The following is a 21282-nucleotide window of genomic DNA, read 5'->3' as shown; positions in this document are numbered from 1 at the left end:
TCTACCACACTCCCTGTCATGCCGGCTAAATACCCTTCTCACAACTGGGTTTAGTCCTTGTTAATTGTATGTTTCTCTCACTTGACTTTCTGCTAGCAAGTGGTACGTGAGAGCATCTAGAATAGTCTCTGTATCTCTGATGGGATAGGTAAAAAGAGATAAATTTTATAAAAGTCAGAATCCAACCGTCTCTCCATCTTCCTCCATTTGGTATCCCGCCCGGCATCCCCCAGTCTCAATCTACACCGAGCGGGTGGACTCGTCATCTCGCTCGGCAGGCGTCTCTCCCGTCCTCCCACGCTCTCACTCTGCTCCCCCCCCCACCCACCCTCATGCCGTCGCACCCGCGCAGCCGCCACCGTCCCACGCTCTCGCTCCGTCCCCACAGCTCGAGCCCCTGTACGCCGACGACCCTCCTCCAACCCCGGCTCTTGCCTCAAATCGATCACAGGTGATCCCCTCGTGCTCCCCCACCACTTCCCCACCGCCAGCAAGCCCTCCCCTTGGCGGAATTTCACCTCCATCGCCACGGCCATGCTTGGGGACTACATTGCAAACCCCAAGTTCTTTCTAGCATGTTTAGTGCAAAATCAGGGGACCTCATGGTTGTAGATTTGGAGAATGTTGGTTTGCCCTCTGATTATGAATCTCTCTATTTTTTTTATAGGCTCTCCAAAACTCTAAATTTAGCTAGAACTATACCTGGCTCTTGGAGTTGCTCTTATTCGTTAAATTACCCTCTAATAACTGGTTGCTCGTTCCTAAACAATTGTTCAGTTCTTGTGGGACATTATTGTTGTTGGTTACCCAACCTGATCTCAATTCCTTGGTTACCTTTTTTCACCAGATTATGAGCTCTATTACCATTATACTCTTGCGTTTGGCTGGATGGCCGCATTATACGCCCAACCCACTTGTCATTGGCCCAGAGTGAAGTAACGTGTGAGTGAGGAATGAGAGTACTCTATCCTGCTTGTGATGAGTGAATTGTCAACCATGCGGTGTGATCGTGCGCTTGGTCTTTGGATTGCAGGTACACGGGCGTCGAGTGTCGACGGAGAGTTGCCGTGGAGGTGCTATGGCCGATGGACCGTGCGGTGGACGGCGGTGAAGGGCAGCCGGGACCGGAGCTCAGGCCGGGCGACAGCTGTGGCATCCACTCCTAGATCGAGGGCGCAAGCGGCGACGGAAGGCGGGTTTCTTGGTTTGCGCCACAAAACCAAGCAGGCGGACGGCGGTTGAAGACGCCAAGTCATGGAGGCACGGGCGTCGGTCTCGGGACTGACGGAGGCGACCGGCGTCGACGGCGTCTAGGGCCTCGCTGCGGGCGAGGAGGTGACGGGCGTCGGGCGGCGTCTAGGGCCGTCAGAAGGCTGAGGCGGGAACGGCGTCTAGGGCCACGGCGTGGAGACGAGAATCTTCCCGCGCGAGGAGTTTTGGCGGTTTTCTCAAAACCGGCCACCTACCCGGGTTTCGCGGACCCTCCAAAACCGCGGACCAGATCTTCATCAAGATGGCGGCATCGTGGATAAGACTTCATTCCGAAGAAAGAACCGTAGTCGTCAGATGGGATCGTGTACAGGGGGATACTGTAGACCAACCGGTCTGACCGGTCCATGGAACCGGTCTGACCGGTCTCCGCGGGTATAAATACCCCTTCACTTGTATTAGGTTATTGCGGCTTTTGTAATATGTTCGTGGACTCCTCTGTTTCTCCCAGGCCGCCGCCCCTGAGTCTCTCTCTCCCCGTTCTTCTCTTTAGAATAGGATTAGTCCATGGATTGTTGAGACCTTGTGTTGGATTTGATTGGGAAAGGAGGCCCCATCCTCCTTGTGCCCTCTGGGATTTTTGAATCAATCCAATCCCCTCGTTTTTGTGCCCTTGTGTGATGGATCTTGATTTCGTTTTTGGTGCACATGATTGCGAGGATTCTACGAGCTCTTGGTTGTGATTCCCGTGCTTCTAGTCCTGTCCCAAACCCTCTGGAATCATGAGCTCTTCCGAATTGGATTTCTTGAGTTTTTGAGAAAACCCCAATCCTTCTTGATCTCCCCTCGAATTCTCAAGATTCTTTGATCTTTAGGGCGAGATCCCTTGGGGATACGTTCACGGGGTAGGAGCAAGGCTATCCCCAAGTTTCATCGATTTTCGTGGTCGTTTAGTCGAGATTCTTCGTTTGAATCAAAATTTTCGGGGTTTTCTGGGTACCGACCGGTCAGACCGGTAGGCAAGACCGGTCTTCTCGCTTTTGGACAGACACGACCGGTCAGACCGGTCCAGGCAGACAGGGCTGCTATTTTCCCGATTCGCTTCCGATTTGCTTCGTGGTTTTTGCTCGCTCGTTTGAGACCTTTTGTGTTGGTTTAGCTTTTTCATAGCTATTCCAAACTTTGGTCAGAACGCTTGAGGGCTTGGGTGATTTTAGGGATATAGGCTGACGGTTTGAATTTCGGAAGAAATTTTGATCGGCTCCCATTCACCCCCCTCTGGTCGCTGGCTTCGGTTCACCACGAGGGCACACCTCAGGTGAAGGCTAGACTGTTCGAGACTCACCGGCGTGAATACGAGAACTTCACACAGGAGCCGGGTGAGAGCATTGACTTGATGTTCAGTCGTTTTCAGTCGATTGTGAACAAAGTCAATGCGAACAGATCTGCTGATGCCCTTGAGTACACAGAGCACAAGAAGGCTCTCAAGTTGCTTTACTCACTTGATCGCTCAGTGTGGGATCTCAAGGTGAACACCATCATTGAGTCTGCTGGCTATGAGACTCTGACGGTGAACGAGCTTTTCAGCAAGCTCAAGGCCACAGAGGTGGATAACCAGACACGAGCCAAGCTCAATGGTGCCCCTCCCTCTAAGAGCATTGCTCTTGTCACTGGCCCTGGTGGATCGAGCTCTAACGCTAACTCTGCTCTTGGCTTTTCTCTTGCCTCTTTACCTTCTGTTTCAGATGAGTAGCTGGAGACACTGGCCGACGACGACTTGTGCCTCCTCATCAGCAAGTTCCAGCGCGTCTACCACAACAGGCAGAGGAAGAAGAACCCCGGGTGCTACAACTGCGGCGACCTGAACCACTTCATCGCCGATTGCCCCAAGAAGTCCGGCGGTGGCCAGAACAACCACTTCGACTACTACCGCCACCGCGACCGCGACGAGGGAGGCTCCAACAAGGAGCGTCGGCGCCACAAGCACTGCAGTCGGGACCGGGGAGGACGCTTCGACAAGGAGTCGCTCAAGAAGCGCTTCCAGTACAAGGCCAAGAAGCGGGAGAAGACCTTTCTGGCGCAGCTCAGCGACCTCGACAAGAGCTCCGACACCGACCGCTCTTCTTCACCGACCTCCGACGACGACGACGACAAGAAGAAGAAGAAGAAGCGGGACAAGGAAGCCACCGGCTTCATCGGCCTTTGCTTAGCGGCCAGTCGGCGCAAGAGCTTCTGCACCATGGCGGGTGAAGCCGATGGTGCTCGTGCGTCTTCGGGTGGACATGCTACACCGATGCACGCCGACTCTTCTCCTGGATCCGAGAGTGATTCAGAGGTAAACTCCACGATCGACCTGCTAGACACAGAGGTTAGGGAGTTGTACGCCACTCTCGACAACCAGAAAAAGCTGCTTAAGGAAGCAGCTAGAGAGCGTAGAAAGCTTAGGGCTGAGCTGGCTTGTGCTAGGGAGAAATCTAGTGAGGATTAGTGCGCTGGCTGCATATCTCACATGAATGATCTTATCGCTCTCCGTGCCAAGCATGATGAGAACGTCGCGAACTTAGATGTTGCTAAGACTTCGCTTGCTGACGTGTCTCATGAGCTCGCTAAGGCCAAGCATGAACTAGAACTGGTTAAGGACGCTCCTGTTGTTAGCGATGTGCTTGAATGTGATGAGTGTCCTGTCTTTAAGTCCGATCTAGCTTCGTTGCAGTCCAAGTTTGCTACTATTGTGTGCGAGCTAGAGGAGATGAAGTCTAGGCCAGTTTTGCTTGGTGCTTGTAAGCTTTGTCCCACGCTTAGGTCGGAGCTAGATGAGAAGAATGCTTTGATCAAGTCTTTTGGAAAGACTAAGATCGTAGAGTCTTGCCCACCTATTGACTGCTCTGTTTGCCCTGGATTGATTGCTGATCTGGATAGTCTTGCGGTAGAGAAAGCCAACTTGGAGAATGAGAATATCTATCTTAGGGCGATTCTGAGTTGGGTTTCAAGCAGTGAGCCGCAGTTGGGCATGATGATTAAGCAGTTCAAGCGTGGTGATGGGTTTGGGGTCGATTACACATACACGAAGTCAGACTTTGACAGGTTGTATGGTAAGATTGGCAAGGCTGCTGGAAACACTGCTAGCACGAGCACGCAGTCTTCGCTTGTTGACCCCGCGGATGGTGTGCTTAAAGAACCACCGAAAGCACCTCCGCAAAAGCAGGTTTGGGTTCCAAAGCCCAATGAGCTGAGGAATCCCCTCGACACGCTCCCTACTGCCGCAGCCCAGGTTGCCTAGAAGAAGGGGGCTGCTCCTCCCCGTCCGCAGGTTAGGCCTCCACCTCCCAAGCGTGAGGTGAGGTACCACTGCGAGTTCTGTGACAGGGAAGGTCACCTGGAGGAGTTTTGCTTCAGAAGGAAGCGGGCTGTGAGGCGAGAGCAGGAAAGACGGAACGCGGACATGTACTCTGCTCGGGTGCATGGTCCTTCTCGGCGTGGTGGTAGGCAAGATGCTAGGGCGCGCCGTGTAGGTGGAGGTCAGGGAGACGGTGGTGGTTACCGTGCTCCGGCGGGTGGTCGCTTTGCCAGTCGTGCTCCTAGTCGTTTTCAGTACGGCTATGGACCACGGGACCGAGGCTTTGGAGGAGGTTTTGAGGCTCCACACCTTCCTCGCGGTAGTGCTCGTCAGTCACGCGGTAGACGGGACAGGGGATACGCTTTGCCTGACTTTGCTTACCCTTCTGTAGAGCAAATGGCTTGTCACTGGTTTGCTTCTCACTTGTTAACCCCAGTGTCGAGACATTTGCTCCTCCTTTGTCTCGATGGTGATGCAGGTTGGAGGCCTGGAGAACAAGTGCTCCATGGATCTTGGTCTTATGCAGGTTTGATCAAGACTTGATGGTTCTCCAAGGCTGATGGATAGCCCATGGTGGCTGTTGTATCCTATGTACATTTGAGTTTGTCTTTTGAGTTCTTTGTACATTTTCTGCGTATGACATGTTGTAGATTCTACATCTCTACTTGTTTTGCTTGCTAGGTCTGTGCTTGTGCTTTGGTGGACTAGCCACTCTATATGCTAGTTTTTGTGATTTTCATTTTGTCATGACTCTTGCTAGCTCAGTGTGTGTGCTTTGTCCAGTCCCCTCATGCTTGTGTAGCTTTTGCTCCTTAGTTCTGGTTGCTAGCTCAAGTATCTTCTTCATATAGTCTTGCTGCCTTGGTTCATGTTGTTGAGTGCCTTTAGATTATTCTAGGGATATCTTTTGTCTTGATATGTTCTAGAGTGTCTTTTGGTATACCCTTGCATGTGGCTTGACTAACACCTAACCATTTGCTTGAGTTTTGCTCTGGACCTTTGGTGTTTGCTATCTTCTTGTGTCTTAGCTTCTCTTGTGCTAGGTATCACTTGTTGAGGGGGAGTTCTACCTCAGGTGCTGATGATGGTCTGGAGTCACTGCGCTGGCTGCAGGCTCCATCCCCTTCCTACTTCGACTACATGGATTTGGTCGAACAGGACGTGGACCCACTGAGGACGCAGGGGAGGTGACCTCGAGCTTGCTATGCTCTAGGTCCAGCGGGATCATCATCAAGGTATGTAAGTGTTTGACTTGTACGATTTCTTCCCAGGATAGACTTGTGGTTTTCTGATTGTTACCTTTTCATGGTACTCAGTTGGATCCATTTTGGTCTAGTCCTGTGTGTCTTTGAGCCTATGTATTTGCTGAGTGCTTCATTTGCTTAGTTTTTGGCTTGTCTTTGTCTTTCTCTTAGTTTTAGCTTGGGTAGTTGCATTGTGCATATGCATTGTACATGTTTGCATTTTGCATTGCCTCACTTGCACTAGCATTCTTGTATACATTGCTATGATCTTCTAGTGCCTGCTAGTGTGAGTTGATAAACTTGATCATGTATAGCTTGCTCCATTGTGTATATGACATCATCTGAGTTAAGCTATTTTGATTTGAAAATCTGAAAACATGATCACCCTGTCTTGGCTACTAGCATGTTAGGGTGTGTTGATATGCTGTGCTATCTCATTAATGCTAGTGTAGCTTTTCGTTCAGCAATTCATATTTGAAATGATCTAAATCTGATAAAATTGCTTGAACTGTTCTTGAAATGGATTGAAAAGATCCAGGTGGGATTGCTTGTAGCACTGATCGAGCTTTCGGGACGGCTCACTTTGCACTTGTGAGAACCCGGGCAAGGCTGTGCATGACTGAAACGAGTGTCTTAAGCTTCCGATTGTCTTTTGGCATAGGCTTGGCCTCGTTGCTAAGTAAAGCATGACAAGCTTTCAACCCCTGGCACTAAGAATTGCTTGATATAATTTGATTGAAAAATGAATGTTTGCAACATGCTTTGGCTGTTTTGGCTCACCTGTATGAGTATGATTAGCACTGCTTTCCATTTCCTACTTATTAGTGCTAGATCATGGGTGATGCTTTTATTTCTCCTAAACTGAACTTGCCTAGCTCTAGATTGATTTGATATACCTTGTTGAGCTAGATGCAGGTCTTGTTTATGGATGCACACGTGCTTGTGACTAGATGTTGCTCATATCTTTGTATCCCTGAATGCTTTCACTTACACCTCCTGCATTGCATTCATTGCATAGCATCTGTTCAGGGGGAGTTTCAACTTCAGGGGGAGCTTTAGATCTTTTTAAACTTGATGTGTGCATGTGCCAACAAGGGGGAGAATTTTGGGAGAAGTGATCAAACAAGGGGGGGACTTGGTTGATTTTTGAAAAACTTGTTGTGCACAGGGCTTTGAGAGTACATCATTTTGGGAGAGTTGCACTTGTGAGAGGGAAAAACTTTGGTTTGGGAGTGTCTGCTTTGTTTCTGGCTCCTGGTTTTCTTCGTTTTCCTTCCACTTCCAGCATGACTGCGTCGAGCGTTACCTCTGTCTTTGAGGAGTCATGTTTTGGCTTTTGATCGATTGCGTCGAGTCGTTGCCCTTGTCTTAGGGAATCGATCTATGCTTGAGTAAGTGTCTGTTCTTGCCTTTCTGAGCTTTTTGTCACTTGCTTGAGTTCTTCGCTTTCTTGTTTCTCTTTTTATCACTTCTCTGCTTTCAGGTGGTGTGTTGACAATGCACTCATCAAGGGGGAGATTGAGGAATGAGAGTACTCTATCCTGCTTGTGATGAGTGAATTGTCAACCGTGCGGTGTGATCGTGCGCTTGATCTTTGGATTGCAGGTACACGGGCGTCGAGTGTCAACGGAGAGTTGCCGTGGAGGTGCTATGGCCGATGGACCGTGCGGTGGACGACGGTGAAGGGCAGCCGGGACCGGAGCTCAGGCCGGGCGACAACTGTGGCGTCCACTCCTGGATCGAGGGCGCAAGCGGCGACGGAAGGCGGGTTTCTTGGTTTGCGCCACAAAACCAAGCAGGCGGACGACGGTTGAAGACGCCAAGTCGTGGAGGCACGGGCGTCGGTCTCGGGACTGACGGAGGCGACCGGCGTCGACGGCATCTAGGGCCTCGCTGTGGGCGAGGAGGTGACGGGCGTCGGGCGGCGTCTAGGGCCGTCAGAAGGCCGAGGCGGGAACGGCGTCTAGGGCCACGGCGTGGAGGCGGGAATCTTCCCGCGCGAGGAGTTTTGGCGGTTTTCTCAAAACCGGCCACCTACCCGGGTTTCGCGGACTCTCCAAAACCGCGGACCAGATCTTCATCAAGATGACGGCATCGTGGAGAAGACTTCATTCCGAAGAAAGAACCGCAGTCGTCAGATGGGATCGTGTACAGGGGGATACTGCAGACCAACCGGTCTGACCGGTCCATGGAACCGGTCTGACCGGTCTCCGCGGGTATAAATACCCCTTCACTTGTATTAGGTTATTGCGGCTTTTGTAATATGTTCGTGGACTCCTCTGTTTCTCCCAGGCCACCGTCCCTGAGTCTCTCTCTCCCCGTTCTTCTCTTTAGAATAGGATTAGTCCATGGATTGTTGAGACCTTGTGTTGGATTTGATTGGGAAAGGAGGCCCCATCCTCCTTGTGCCCTCTGGGCTTTTTGAATCAATCCAATACCCTCATTTTTGTGCCCTTGTGTGACGGATCTTGATTTCGTTTTTGGTGCACATGATTGCGAGGATTCTACGAGCTCTTGGTTGTGATTCCCGTGCTTCTAGTCCTGTCCCAAACCCTCTGGAATCATGAGCTCTTCCGAATTGGATTTCTTGAGTTTTTGAGAAAACCCCAATCCTTCTTGATCTCCCCTCGAATTCTCAAGATTCTTTGATCTTTAGGGCGAGATCCCTTGGGGATACATTCACGGGGTAGGAGCAAGGCTATCCCCCAAGTTTCATCGATTTTCGTGGTCGTTTGGTCAAGATTCTTCGTTTGAATCAAAATTTTCGGGGTTTTCTGGGTACCGACCAGTCAGACCGGTAGGCAAGACCGGTCAGACCGGTCTTCTCGCTTTTGGACAGACACGACCGGTCAGACCAGTTCAGTGCACTGGTCAGACTGGTCCAGGCAGACAGGGCTGCTGTTTTCCCGATTCGCTTCCGATTTGCTTCGTGGTTTTTGCTCGCTCGTTCGAGGCCTTTTGTGTTGGTTTAGCTTTTTCATAGCTATTCCAAACTTTGGTCAGAACGCTTGAGGGCTTGGTGATTTTAGGGATATAGGCTGACGGTTTGAATTTCGGAAGAAATTTTGATCGGCTCCCATTCACCCCCCCTCTGGTCACCGGCTTCGGTCCCTCAGTGAGTTTGGCATGCCTGGGAGCTGCCGGGTATAAGCAGACACTACTACAGAAACATGCTTTTGTCCCGGTTCCAAACCCCCCCTTTCATCCCGGTTTTGGAACCGGGACAATGAAGCCGGGACAAAAGGCCCAGACCCTTTAGTCCCGGGTGAAATAACCGGGACTAAAGGCCATGTGTAACGTAAAAAATATTCTGTGCAACCCAGAACTCGAACCCGAGATGTTTTGCCTCATGTGTAGTTTCTTTACCACCCCACCTACACACCACATGTGACTTTAGAATGAATGCATTACTATTAAACTAACACGTGATGGACCCTTTAGTCTGGGTTGGAGCCACCAACCGGGACAAAAGGGGGTCCTTTTGTCCCGGTTGGTGTTACCACCCGGGACTAAATATCCAGAGCCTTTTGTCCCAGTTGGTGACTCCAACCGGAACCAAAGTCCCCTGTCTCCCCCGGCCGCTCGGCTAGCCATTGGACCCGGGACAAAAGCCACTTTTAGTCCCGGGTCCAAAGACAACCGGGACAGATGGCTTGGATCAAAGGCCTGTTCTGTAGTAGTGAGAGGGAAGAAACTCGTGAGGAGGCATAACATTTTTGTAATGGACAATATTTTCTTGTGACTAATCATTCCTCCGAATTGAATTCTCTTCTTACTCCTCCCCTTTTTTTCTTCTCCAATCCTCTCCCTGTTACCCTGTTGTTAATAAATGATATCAGAGCTGGATCTCCGTGCTTTCTGCATAAATACACTTGGTTTCCATGTCTCCCAACTGAAGATGGCATTCACTGGTGCTCAGCAGGTATCATCAGTTCTACCAGATGATCTGGATACTCCTTGTATTCCCTGAATTGGTTTTGCAGAGGCGTAAGGTGCAGCGTGGGGCAAGTGGCGTCTCAATGGAGGATATGATTCTATGGCTACATGGGAACATTTCGAGGATCTAGTGCATCATTTCCTTTAACTCCTACTTGGGGCAAGCGACGTCTCAATAGAGGGGGTATTGTTGCGGCTTTTTTATTTTTATATTTTTTAAAAACATTTTTTACAGAAATATATTTTCGGTTTCACATTTTACAGTTTTATACCCCTACCGCCCGGCAGGAACCTATATGTAAATAAATATAATTTTTTTTTGCGCGGAGGCCCCTGGCGGGAGCCTGCCGCCCCCCAGCCGGGCGGCAGGCACCTACCGCCCGGTGGAGGGGCGGCAGACAGCCCGCCCCGCCCGGTAGGGGGGCGGTAGGCTCCCCCCCAAATATAAAAGCTGAGCCCCTTCCCTTACACCCTCATTTCCTGCCCACGAGATCCAGAGAAGGGAGAGGGAGAGAGGAGGGGTGAGGGAGGTAATTCCACCGGCGAAGCCCTGCCGGATTTTGGATCCGAACCGCAGGTAACCAATATTTCTCAACTTTCTCATTGAAATTTTTTTGTATGTTTAATTCTATGATTAGTATTTTTATTATTGCAAGCACTTAAGGTTCGGATTAGTGGTTATAATTGAAGCCATACCATGTTTCTAGATATTGGATTAATTAAAATAAAGTTTTTGGATGGCCAGATATGTTGAGCAAGGTGGTATTTCAAGTTCATTACGGTGACTTCTATAGAATTACTCATGATTCCTATGGAGTAAATCTATCAACATTGAAAAGAAGACAGTGCAGTCTAGATAAACCCCTAGAGAGGAGTTTTGAGACCATACGGAAATGTCTTCACAGGAAGTTCAATGTGAATCCAAAGACCCATTTGCTTACGGTTCATACCTTGAATTCCTGGGAAACTAATGGGGATTTCTTGGAGTTGACACCTATAAGTAGTACGGAAGAATGACAACATTACATGCACGCAGCTCTTGAAAGTGGGTGGCCTCTCGCAATGGTAATTCAGATTCACCAGAAGGCCGGTGATTTAGGTGAAGGGTCAACACACACAACATCTGACTGGAATGAAGAGATGGAAGAGGATAAAGAAGAAGAGAACGTGCAAGCTCCAGAACCAGAACCACAAGATTTAGCAGATGAAGGCGAGCGGATACCTAGAATTGTGGAGGACATACAGAAAGAAGACCAGGATGCGCGAATAATGGAGCAATGTGGGGACTCATCGGACGATGAGGACGATGAGCGCTTCCCAGTGCTAGGTGAATGGCGTGAAGAGGGTTTTGGGAATCCAGTGGTACAAGATATTAGGAGTTCGGAGTTTGAATACAGAGTGAATGAGGTTGTACAAGGGGCAAAGTATCGTACCATCGAGGATGTGAAGGATGCTGTGAAGCTCTGGGTTGTATCTCTGAGGAAGGAATTCAGAGTACTGAAGTCTAGCAGCAAAGAATACGAGGTGAGGTGTGCAGATAGAGACTGTACATGGCGAGTGCATGCCTACAAGAGAAAGTTCAAGACACACTGGGAATGTTCAATTGTTACACCACATACTTGTAGATTGACAGGTGTTGTGGGACATCATCGTAATATCACATCAACTTTCGTGGCTAAGAAGATGTATGTGGTGATTCTTGACAAAATGGATTACGAGCCTGCATTGATAATTAGAGACATTGAACAGAATTTCCAGTATGTGATCAGCTATGCAAAGGCTTGGCGGGCTAAACAAAAAGTATTTGAGATGAGGTTTGGCACTTATGAAGCATCATATGACAACTTACCTCGTATGCTTGAAAAAATTGTGCACAGAAATCCTGGAAGTGCTTTTGATACATACAGTGTACCAAACTTATCAGGGGGGCCAAGCATTCTGCTACGAGCTTTCTTCTGCATTGGAGCATGTGTGAGGGCATTCATTTACTGCCTTCCTATTCTGTGTATTGACGGCGCTTTCCTGACAGGGAAATATAAGGGAACAATATTGACGGCAATCGGAATTGATTGCAACAAGCAGATAGTTCCCATCGCCTTTGCCTTTGTTGAGAATGAGAATATAGAAAGCTGGTACTGGTTTCTTGAATGTCTGAAGAATCACGTTGTTGTTGGAAGGCCTAATGTTTGCCTTATCAGTGATAGACATGCAGGTCTCCTTGCAGCTATAAGGCAGCTAGAAGAAGGTAGTCCATTTTCACCTCCTATATGGCCAGATGTTGTCAGTAGGTGGTGTGTGAGGCATATGGCTGCTAATTTTTATGAGCGATTCAAGAACAAGGATCTGATGAATTTGTTCAAGCGATTGTGCGCTCAGAATCAGTAGAGGAAGTTCGATGCTTTGTGAGATATGAGCGCCGAATTGCTTAAGAGCCAGGCCTCATCATCCAGCAGGGGACGTTCTACAGATTCAGTAGTTGGACATGCTAAGCCATTTTCACAGTGGATTGATGGTGCGCCTAAAGAGAAGTGGTCACTTCTGTATGACACAGATGGGAGGCGTTACGGAATCCAGACGACCAACCATGCTGAGTGTTACAATATGGTAATGCGTCGTGTTCGTGGATTTCCTATTATTGGCATTGTTGAGTTCATCATGTATGGATGTATAAGGTATTTTAGGGAGCGGTACGCATCAGCCGCTTCCTTACTTCATGATCTAGGAGTGTGTTTTTGCAGAAGGGTCAATGAGTACATGGAGAAAAAAATTGAAAAGCTCGATTTCACTCAGTCATATCGATGGGCACAAAGGAGCAAAGATTTGAGGTATCATGTAGGGACAGGACCGGACAGGGTGTCCGCAGGCAAAGGGTAATTCAAGAAGTCTTGATAACCATTGACGGGAGGGTGTTCTGCCGATGCCAGAAGCCAAAGGTGCATCACTTACCATGCTCCCATGTCATCGCGGCTTGTTCTGTATCTGGGTTAGATGCTGCGTCATATGTTTCTCAATATTTCACAAAAGAAGTCGCAACACAGACTTGGTGTCATGAGATATACGGCATCGATATTCTAGACCCATTCACTCAAAAAAATCCCCATCCAATGCTCTTTCCTAATCTAGCTATGAATAGGGGCATAGGCCGACGGCAGTCACGTCGTATCCGGAACGGAATGGACGAGTCCGAGGCTGGAATGAAGAAAAAATGTTGTAACTTGTGTCGAGCGGACGGTCATACTTACAAGGATTGCCCACAGCTTTCAGTACCCACTGCTGCTGCCGAGGCTGGACCTTCCGGGAATCCAACGGATGGGTCGGCTCCACCTACAAGAATTCACCGCATGTAGCTGTGCACGACACACCTTCCAATGTATTTGTTTGTACGAAACTAAGTATATTATGTATGTAGTATGCCTAAATGTCTTGTTTAATTAGTTGGCAGTGCGTATTTCTATAGAATTTGGTTGTAATGAATGAAACCTTCAACGTCCACGCACAGCGTAAAAGAGATCGACATGGCCGGGGTGGTTAGGAGGTGCTTCTAGTTGTTTCTGTATTTTTGTTATGGACATGTCGTCATGTTATACTTATTTCGTTCTCATGCATCACCTATTTCGTTCTCAGTTGCGTATGTGTATGAATTGTTAAGTTATACTTTTCATATTCATCTACTTTACTAACGGTTTTTATTTCTATCCAAAATACTTAAAACCACATCTAATGCCGCATAACCGCACTAACGGTCAAGGTTTAACCTGCGGGAGGGGCCTGCCGCCCCCCTGCCGGGCGGCGGGTAGGCCTACCGCCCCACCACCAGGCGGCGGGTACCTGCTGCCCGGCTGCCGGGCGGCGGGTAGGCCTACCGCCCCATCACCGGGCGGCGGGCGGCAGCCTCCCCTAGGGGCCAAAATGCGATTAAAAATAAATTTTATTTACATTAAGGTCCCTACCGCCCGACAGGAGGGCGGCAGGAGGCCGGCCGCCCCGCAGCCGGGCGGTAAGGGTATAAATCTGTAAATTATGATACCGAAAATATATTTATGTAAAAACGATTTTGAAAAATATAAAAATAAAAAAACGCGGGGATTGTTACAATTCCACCATCGACCCAATCAAACAGCATCCAAGGGAAGAGTGGGCCGAGGGTGAGCACAAGGCCCAGGAAGCCCAACCCGTGTCATCAGCCTAGAGTGGAGTAACGTGTGAGTTTGGCACACCTGCGAGCTGCCGCGTATAGGCAGAGGGGAGAACTCGTGAGGAGGCATAATATTTTGTAACAGACAATATTCTCTTATGACTAATCATTCCTCCGAACTGAATTCTCTTCTCTACTCTTCCCCCTTCTTCTTCTCCAATCCTCTCCCATTACCCTGCTAGTAACAGAGCCTCCTAATAAGCTTGATTCCACTAAGATAAAGGTGCAAGTTTCTTTTTTACGCCCTCCATTTTCTCAGTTCCGACATGTTGGAAGTCTAAAATTGTGTTCTATGTCGATGGGGCTAGAAACATTTTTTTTACAAAAAATATCGAGTTATAGAATCAACATCGTATGGTTAGATATTTAAATTGTATTTTTATTTATGGTTTAAAAAGTGGATAAGGGCCTTCACCCTCCCCAACCTAGCTACCATCCCTATATCAAAACCAACCCAACCCCGGAGCTAAGGAGGCCAGCAAGCCCTCCCTAACCGCTAAAAGTTTCATGGATGGCCTAGATTGAGTTTTACAACCTACACTTAAGATATGTTGAGAAAACCCAAAACTAGTCATTAGTAGTTCTAGAGTTGAAAAAAAAGGGTCAACAACAGTGTATACAGATACGATGATATCATCTCTAGCATATCCCATGGGCAGAACTAACTCGTGCAGACATGAAATGTCATAATACCCCAATAAGATATAAATAGATTACTAGAGATTTTTCGGAGTACCCTTAGTAGCAATTGTTTAGTAAATGCATAAATATATAAATATCAAACGAGTTTCACTAGATAGACAATTGAATATATCCTGAAAGTACATTTATTTGAAATTGTATATGATAATATATTTTTCCTATAAACTGATTAAAATTAGATAAGTTTGATTTATGGCATATCTAAACAACTTACACTTTGAGATGGAGGTAGTATCTATTATCTTATTATTTGGCCAACAAACGAAGCCTCCACGTTCGCTTTCAAGACCTAGAAATTCCCACGTTAATCAGAAAAAATAAGAGAAATTTAAATTACCCACCACTGTCATTATAATAATATTAGTAAAAAATACCCTTATTTTATTAACCAGGCTCATCACGTTTCCATACGCGAACCCAAACAGGTTGACGTCATATGGAAACAGATTCCATATGAACCCAAACATGTTAATTTATTATCTTATTTTAATACCCCTTATAATAAAATTTAAAATCTATATGGAAATAGGTTGACGTCACGTTTTCAAAGATAAGACAAAATTTTTTTTTAAAGAATCCAAACAGAACCTATACGAGAACAGATTCCTCATGAAGCTAGATCGGCTGAAGACGAAGGTATGCAACGCATGAGTGGACTCTATTTTTTTCAGAATATGAGAAATTACAATTATAGGATCTGTGACAGTTAAACTAGAGTTGACGTCAAGTTTCCATAGATGAGCCAGATTTATTTTTAAAAAAAATAAATCCAAACAGAACCCATACGAGAGCATGTTGACTTCATAACAGCAATCTGTAGAACTCGCCGCTAGAGTTCCACAACGTAGCGCCTCTGCAATCTCTACGACTCGCCGCCGGAGTTCCTATACTTGCCTAGAACTTGCCTCTGCAATCTCTACACCTCGCCAAAGATTTTCAAAGCATTGAACATCAAATTACTCGAAACTTTCAACCTCTCCATGCGCTGCGGCGTCAGTGTAATAAACCCCCCTGCAAAGGTACTCTCATGCTTGCATATTCATCCATAGGTCATCATGAATATATGGGGATGGGTTAAGTAATAAAATTTATTAAAGCAAAGCATCTTTGTTGATGAAACTCTCATATTCAGTGAACAATTTGTGCAAAGTGGCATCAACCAGAGTGCTACAATTAATTATAGCAGGTAGCAACAAAGGTAACGCTAACTACAATTAATTACAGCAGGCAGCAACAGAGGTAATGCTACATATTTTTTTGTTTTAACTTTATAGTAGGAAGATTGATTAATGCTACATGTTTGTCCTTTAGTTGTTAGATCACTCGATAAGCTATTATCACACTTCCATGCAAATGTTCACAAGTTGGACAAGTAGAAACTGTCCCACAAACTGCAAATTTGCACTAAACTTGAAAGAACCACCTTGCATCCAGAACTTTGTTTAACTTACAATCCCATCATTCAGTATATGGGCAAGAAAGTTTACCATGACTTTTGATCACCGTCCCACAAGCTGCAAATCTGCACTGAACTTAAAAGAACCACCTTGCATCCAGATCTTTGTTTAACTAACAAACCCATCATTCAGTACACGGGCAAGAAAGTTTACCATGACTTTTGATCAGTCAAACACCAAAGTTTCCCTAAGATTATCATTAACCATCCAACGATAGACAAGGATGTTTTTAAAAATAGTTTGTGAAAAGCGAAAACAGTACAAACTCTCCCATGAAACAAGTTTATAAATTACCCACCAGTACCATTAAAATATATTTATAAATATAAATCTATCCATCGTTTTGCATATCAAGCTACATATCGTACATACCTATAAAATACTAGCTACACAAACACTTAATATATTTTACCACACATATATTTTATTATATTACCAAAATTTCAAATGCACCTTCACGATTATATTATTATTAGTTAAAATAAATAAGACAATTCTAGGCTTTGCACTATATTAGACTACCACCCTCCAAAAGTTTGTTGCTGCTACAAGACACTACCGTACATCGCAATTAACACCACAAGCTCAAAAAAAAATTAACACCACAAGCAGATCAGGGACCAAGACAATATTAATCATGCCATGATTGGTATAGTAAGCTTATCAGGCTTGACCTCTGCACTATGGAGATTTGTTGGCTTCCAAAAAGCAAGAAACTTTGCCATGGAGACATGGCACCATGCAACAAACGACAGAATTAAACATAGTAGCAACAGACGACCAAGAGGATCATAAAATAGAGAAGTTAGCAAAAGAACAACTAAATCAGTTGAATTGAGCAGTGGACAGCATTACTGCAAGGGCTGGTAGATAAGAAACAGATTACTACTACAGCGAATGGTAGTAGCTAAGATCGAGGAGATAGGAAGTCGTGACAGGATTAGGGCTGTGTGCTTGCCATGAGGCATGAGGCCACATCACTGACAAAAAAAAGATGTAGGCAAAAGAAGACCACTGCACTAGCAGCAGAGAAGCACTTTTGATTATTGAAGCAAGTAGCATGTGACGAGAAAGATTTAAGTTTATGAATAATAATTAGATAAAAATGCAAGATATATTTAGAATATCAATACTAGCCTTTGCACGGGTCACCAAACTAGTTTTACTATAAGTGAAGAGTAGATTTTACTAAGATTATAAATACGTACAGTCCAAACCACTAATGTGTTTTTTTTCCCCGAAAGATATTGGTGCTTGCACAGGTGTGTGAATTTTGCTTGTTTAGTAATTTTCGATTGGGACCAAATCTTTCGTTTATCTGCAAGACAGATTTTGGCTGCCTCTTGCTCCCGTCAGAGGAAACGGGCATTTTGGGTAAGCTCCTTTCGTTTCTTCAGGATTTCCTACGTATTTTTAATAACTTTTGCTTCTACGTCATCTCGCCTCGAACAGAAAAGTTTGCAAATGCCGAGGACCAAAAGGATTGCCCACAGAATATAATGGCTGGGCACAGGCCGGGGCACTGACTGAACCACAGTAACCACTTCAGATTTCTTCTCTCGCCGCTCTCCCATGGAGGCCGACCACGCGGACGAGATCGGCAAGTGCGAGGCCGGCGGCGACACGGGGCCGCAGCCCGAGCCCGGGGCTGCGTCATCCGCCGCGGCGGCGCTCGAGCACCAGCAGCCGTGGCGCGAGCAGCTGACGGTGCGCGGCCTGGTGGCCGCGGCGCTCATCGGGTCCGTGTACTCCGTCATCGTCATGAAGCTGAACCTCACCACGGGGTTCGTGCCCACCATGAACGTGTCCGCCGCGCTGCTCGCGTTCCTGGCGCTCCGCGGCTGGACGGGCGCGCTGGCCCGCCTCGCCGCGCGCTCCCCCTCCGCCGGCGCCGCCGCCAGGCCCTTCACGCGCCAGGAGAACACCGTCGTCCAGACCTGCGCCGTCGCGTGCTACTCCCTGGCGCTCTGCGGTACGTGCCAAAACCTGCCAGCCGGTCGCTTGCCTGCTCTGGCGTGGCCGGTGGCGCGTGTCGTGACCCGTGAGTTGGTGGTTGGTGTGCGCGCAGGGTTCGGGTCGTCCATGCTGGGCCTGAACAGGAGGACGTACGAGGCGGCCGGGGTGAGCACGCCGGGCAACGTGCCGGGGAGCGTCAAGGAGCCCGGGGTCGGGTGGATAACCGGGTTCCTCGTGGCGAGTAGCTTCGGCGGCCTGCTCACCCTGATTCCCCTGAGAAAGGTGCTTCATTTCACAGACTGAAATCCTGTTCTGGAAAATTCACTGCTGAAAGTGTACCGTGTTATGTCGCATTCAGGCCTTGGTCATCGACTACAAATTGACATACCCAAGCGGCACCGCGACGGCTGTTCTTATAAACGGGTTCCACAGCCCACAAGGAGACAAGAATGCAGAGTACGTGCAGAGATTGTCTCCATTTCTATGCTTAGATGATCAGTGTTACGGAGCTGATCAGTATGCATCTTTGGAGGAAATGATTCGAAACTCTGAATGGTTTGACTGATACTCGACTGCAGGAAGCAGGTCCGTGCATTTCTGAAGTACTTCGGGATCAGCTTCCTGTGGAGCTTCTTCCAGTGGTTCTACACCGGCGGCAGTGCCTGCGGATTCGCTCAGTTCCCTACGTTTGGCCTCCAGGCCTGGAAACAATCGTAATAGTCCTCATGTGACGCTCACCTTACTTTTTCTGTTACAAAAATGGCGATCTCTCTGAACTCTGTCGTTCATGGGCCGTGGCTGCGATCAGGTTCTTCTTCGATTTCAGCATGACGTACGTTGGATCCGGGATGATCTGCCCGCACCTTGTGAACCTTGCCACCCTCCTCGGCGCGATCCTCTCCTGGGGGATCCTGTGGCCACTCATCAGCAAGCGCAAGGGGGATTGGTACCCTGCAGACGTGCCGGAGAGCAGCATGAGCAGCTTGTATGGTTACAAGGTTTGCTGATTCGTGCTATACTTCACCTGAATTCTTCAATCCAGTGAGTGCTGGATATGCAGCGTTGATATGTAGCAGTGCATCTTAGCATTTTGGTTGCTCTGCCGTGCAGTCCATCCTCTGCATAGCTCTGATCATGGGCGATGGCCTCTACCACTTCGTCAAGGTCCTCGGCGTCACTGCCAAGAGCTTGCATGAACAATCGAAACTCAAACGCAGCAACAACCGAGCTAGCAGAAATGGTGACTGCAAGAAATTAAACAACCCCCACCTTCTTTATACCTGAATCTTCAGTGCTAATCAAAGTGACTCTGATGGATGGTTGAACGAGATGCAGTGGCCGACTTGGACAACGCGGCCGCGATCGACGACCTGCGGCGGGACGAGGTCTTCAGCCGGGACTCCATCCCGGCGCGGCTCGCGTACGCCGGGTACGCCCTGATGAGCGTCGTCGCCGTGGTCACCATCCCGGTGATGTTCCGGCAGGTGAGGTGGTACTACGTGGTCGCCGCGTACGCGCTGGCGCCCGTGCTGGGCTTCTCCAACGCCTACGGCGCCGGGCTCACGGACATCAACATGGGCTACAGCTACGGCAAGGTCGCGCTCTTCGTCCTCGCGGCGTGGGCCGGGCGCGACGACGGCGTCGTGGCCGGCCTCGTCGGCTGCGGGCTGGTGAAGGAGCTGGTGCTCATCTCGGCCGACCTCATGCACGACTTCAAGACGGCGCACCTGACCATGACGTCGCCGCGGTCCATGCTCGCTGCGCAGGCCGCCGGGACGGCCATGGGCTGCGTCGTCACGCCGCTCACCTTCCTCCTCTTCTACCGGGCGTTCGACGTCGGCGACCCGGACGGGTACTGGAAGGCGCCGTACGCGCTCATCTACCGCAACATGGCGCTCCTGGGGGTCCAGGGCTTCGCGGCGCTGCCCAGGCACTGCCTGCCGCTGTCCGTGGGGTTCTTCGCGCTCGCCGTGCTCGCCAACGCGGCGAGGGACGTCCTGCCGCCGCGGTACGGGAGGTGCGTGCCGCTGCCGACGGCGATGGCCGTGCCGTTCCTCGTCGGCGCCAGCTTCGCCATCGACATGGTGGTGGGGACCGTCGTGGTCTTTGCCTGGCACCGGATTGACGGCGACGAGGCCGCGTTGCTGGTGCCAGCGGTCGCGTCGGGCCTGATCTGCGGGGATGGCATATGGACGTTCCCTTCGTCGTTGCTTTCTCTTGCCAAGATCAAACCCCCGATCTGCATGAAATTCACAGCTGGAAGCTAGAGAAATAATGGACTTCTTGTCATGTATGGATGTTCGGGTGCTGACTTGATGCTGTCCTCCTCCATGGCTCTGATTGCACTGAATTCTCTTCCTTCTTTCTTTTAGGGAAAACGGTCGTGAAAAATAAAAAAACTTTCTTGCAGGATTCAAGTGCATGAAAAGCGTGGTACTTGTGTTTCTGGTGTAAGATGAGCCTCTTATGTTGCGATAAAGGCAGTAAAAATACACTGATTAATCCCTCATCTATCCAATATTCATCATAAGATGAGGGATTAATCAGTCTATCAACAAGACATGCAGCAGAATAATAACGACTGCATGCACAAAAGACACATGATGTGTTCCACTCATTTTGCAAAAAAAAAACTCTTGAACTTTAAATAAATCAACCCGTAGTCCGACATTCTCTCAGATAATTTTGCGAAAAAGTCAAATTTTTGTAAAAACAACCCGCAGTCCAGTCTTCCCGGTTTAGGGAAACTTGCAAAGAAAATCTTAGGTTTTTATAAAATCAACCCGTTGTCCACATCTTCTTTCAAAATATTTTTTTAAAACCCTTCAGATTTAATTAAATCAAACCACACCCTATTCCATCCATTACTTGTACATGAGTAACATTATACATATAATTTGAATATCAAAACATGTTAAATCAAAAGGTGTTCAATATAGAATTTGATAAAAAAATTAAAAACTACAACTTCATTATAGAGCAAATTTTAAAATTTAAGGCTTTTGCAATTCATTTGCACAAATACTTGCATGTGATCTGTCGTACCTACAATAGGGACACCAAAACATCTTCAAATTAAAAAAATATTCAATACAAAAGTTGCTCAGAATTTCAAAATGTACAACTTTATTATATAGTTTCTCGGAGCACACGTCTAGGTGGGATATTTATTGTTTCGTCTTCTTCATGTTAAATTGATGCTCTCTGACTTTTGATGCCTCCATTAAAAATAACATACACTCCTTT

General features: G+C 47.9%; 1 protein-coding gene across 1 annotated transcript; it reads left to right on the top strand.

The window, feature by feature from the left end:
- Window positions 1-17594: 17594 nt before the first annotated feature.
- LOC120654175 (probable metal-nicotianamine transporter YSL16) lies at window positions 17595-20448 on the top strand. The gene is made up of 6 exons (XM_039931719.1): window positions 17595-18318; window positions 18395-18492; window positions 18615-18749; window positions 18845-19034; window positions 19147-19276; window positions 19372-20448. Exons 1-6 carry the CDS (start codon window positions 17653-17655, stop codon window positions 20301-20303), a joined length of 2151 nt encoding a protein of 716 aa, XP_039787653.1. The 5' UTR covers window positions 17595-17652; the 3' UTR covers window positions 20304-20448.
- Window positions 20449-21282: the final 834 nt, after the last annotated feature.

This window comes from Panicum virgatum, chromosome 1N, assembly GCF_016808335.1.
Source record: "Panicum virgatum strain AP13 chromosome 1N, P.virgatum_v5, whole genome shotgun sequence".
In the NCBI taxonomy this organism is placed as follows: Eukaryota; Viridiplantae; Streptophyta; class Magnoliopsida; order Poales; family Poaceae; genus Panicum; species Panicum virgatum.
This window is presented reverse-complemented; position numbering and strand designations above follow the sequence as displayed.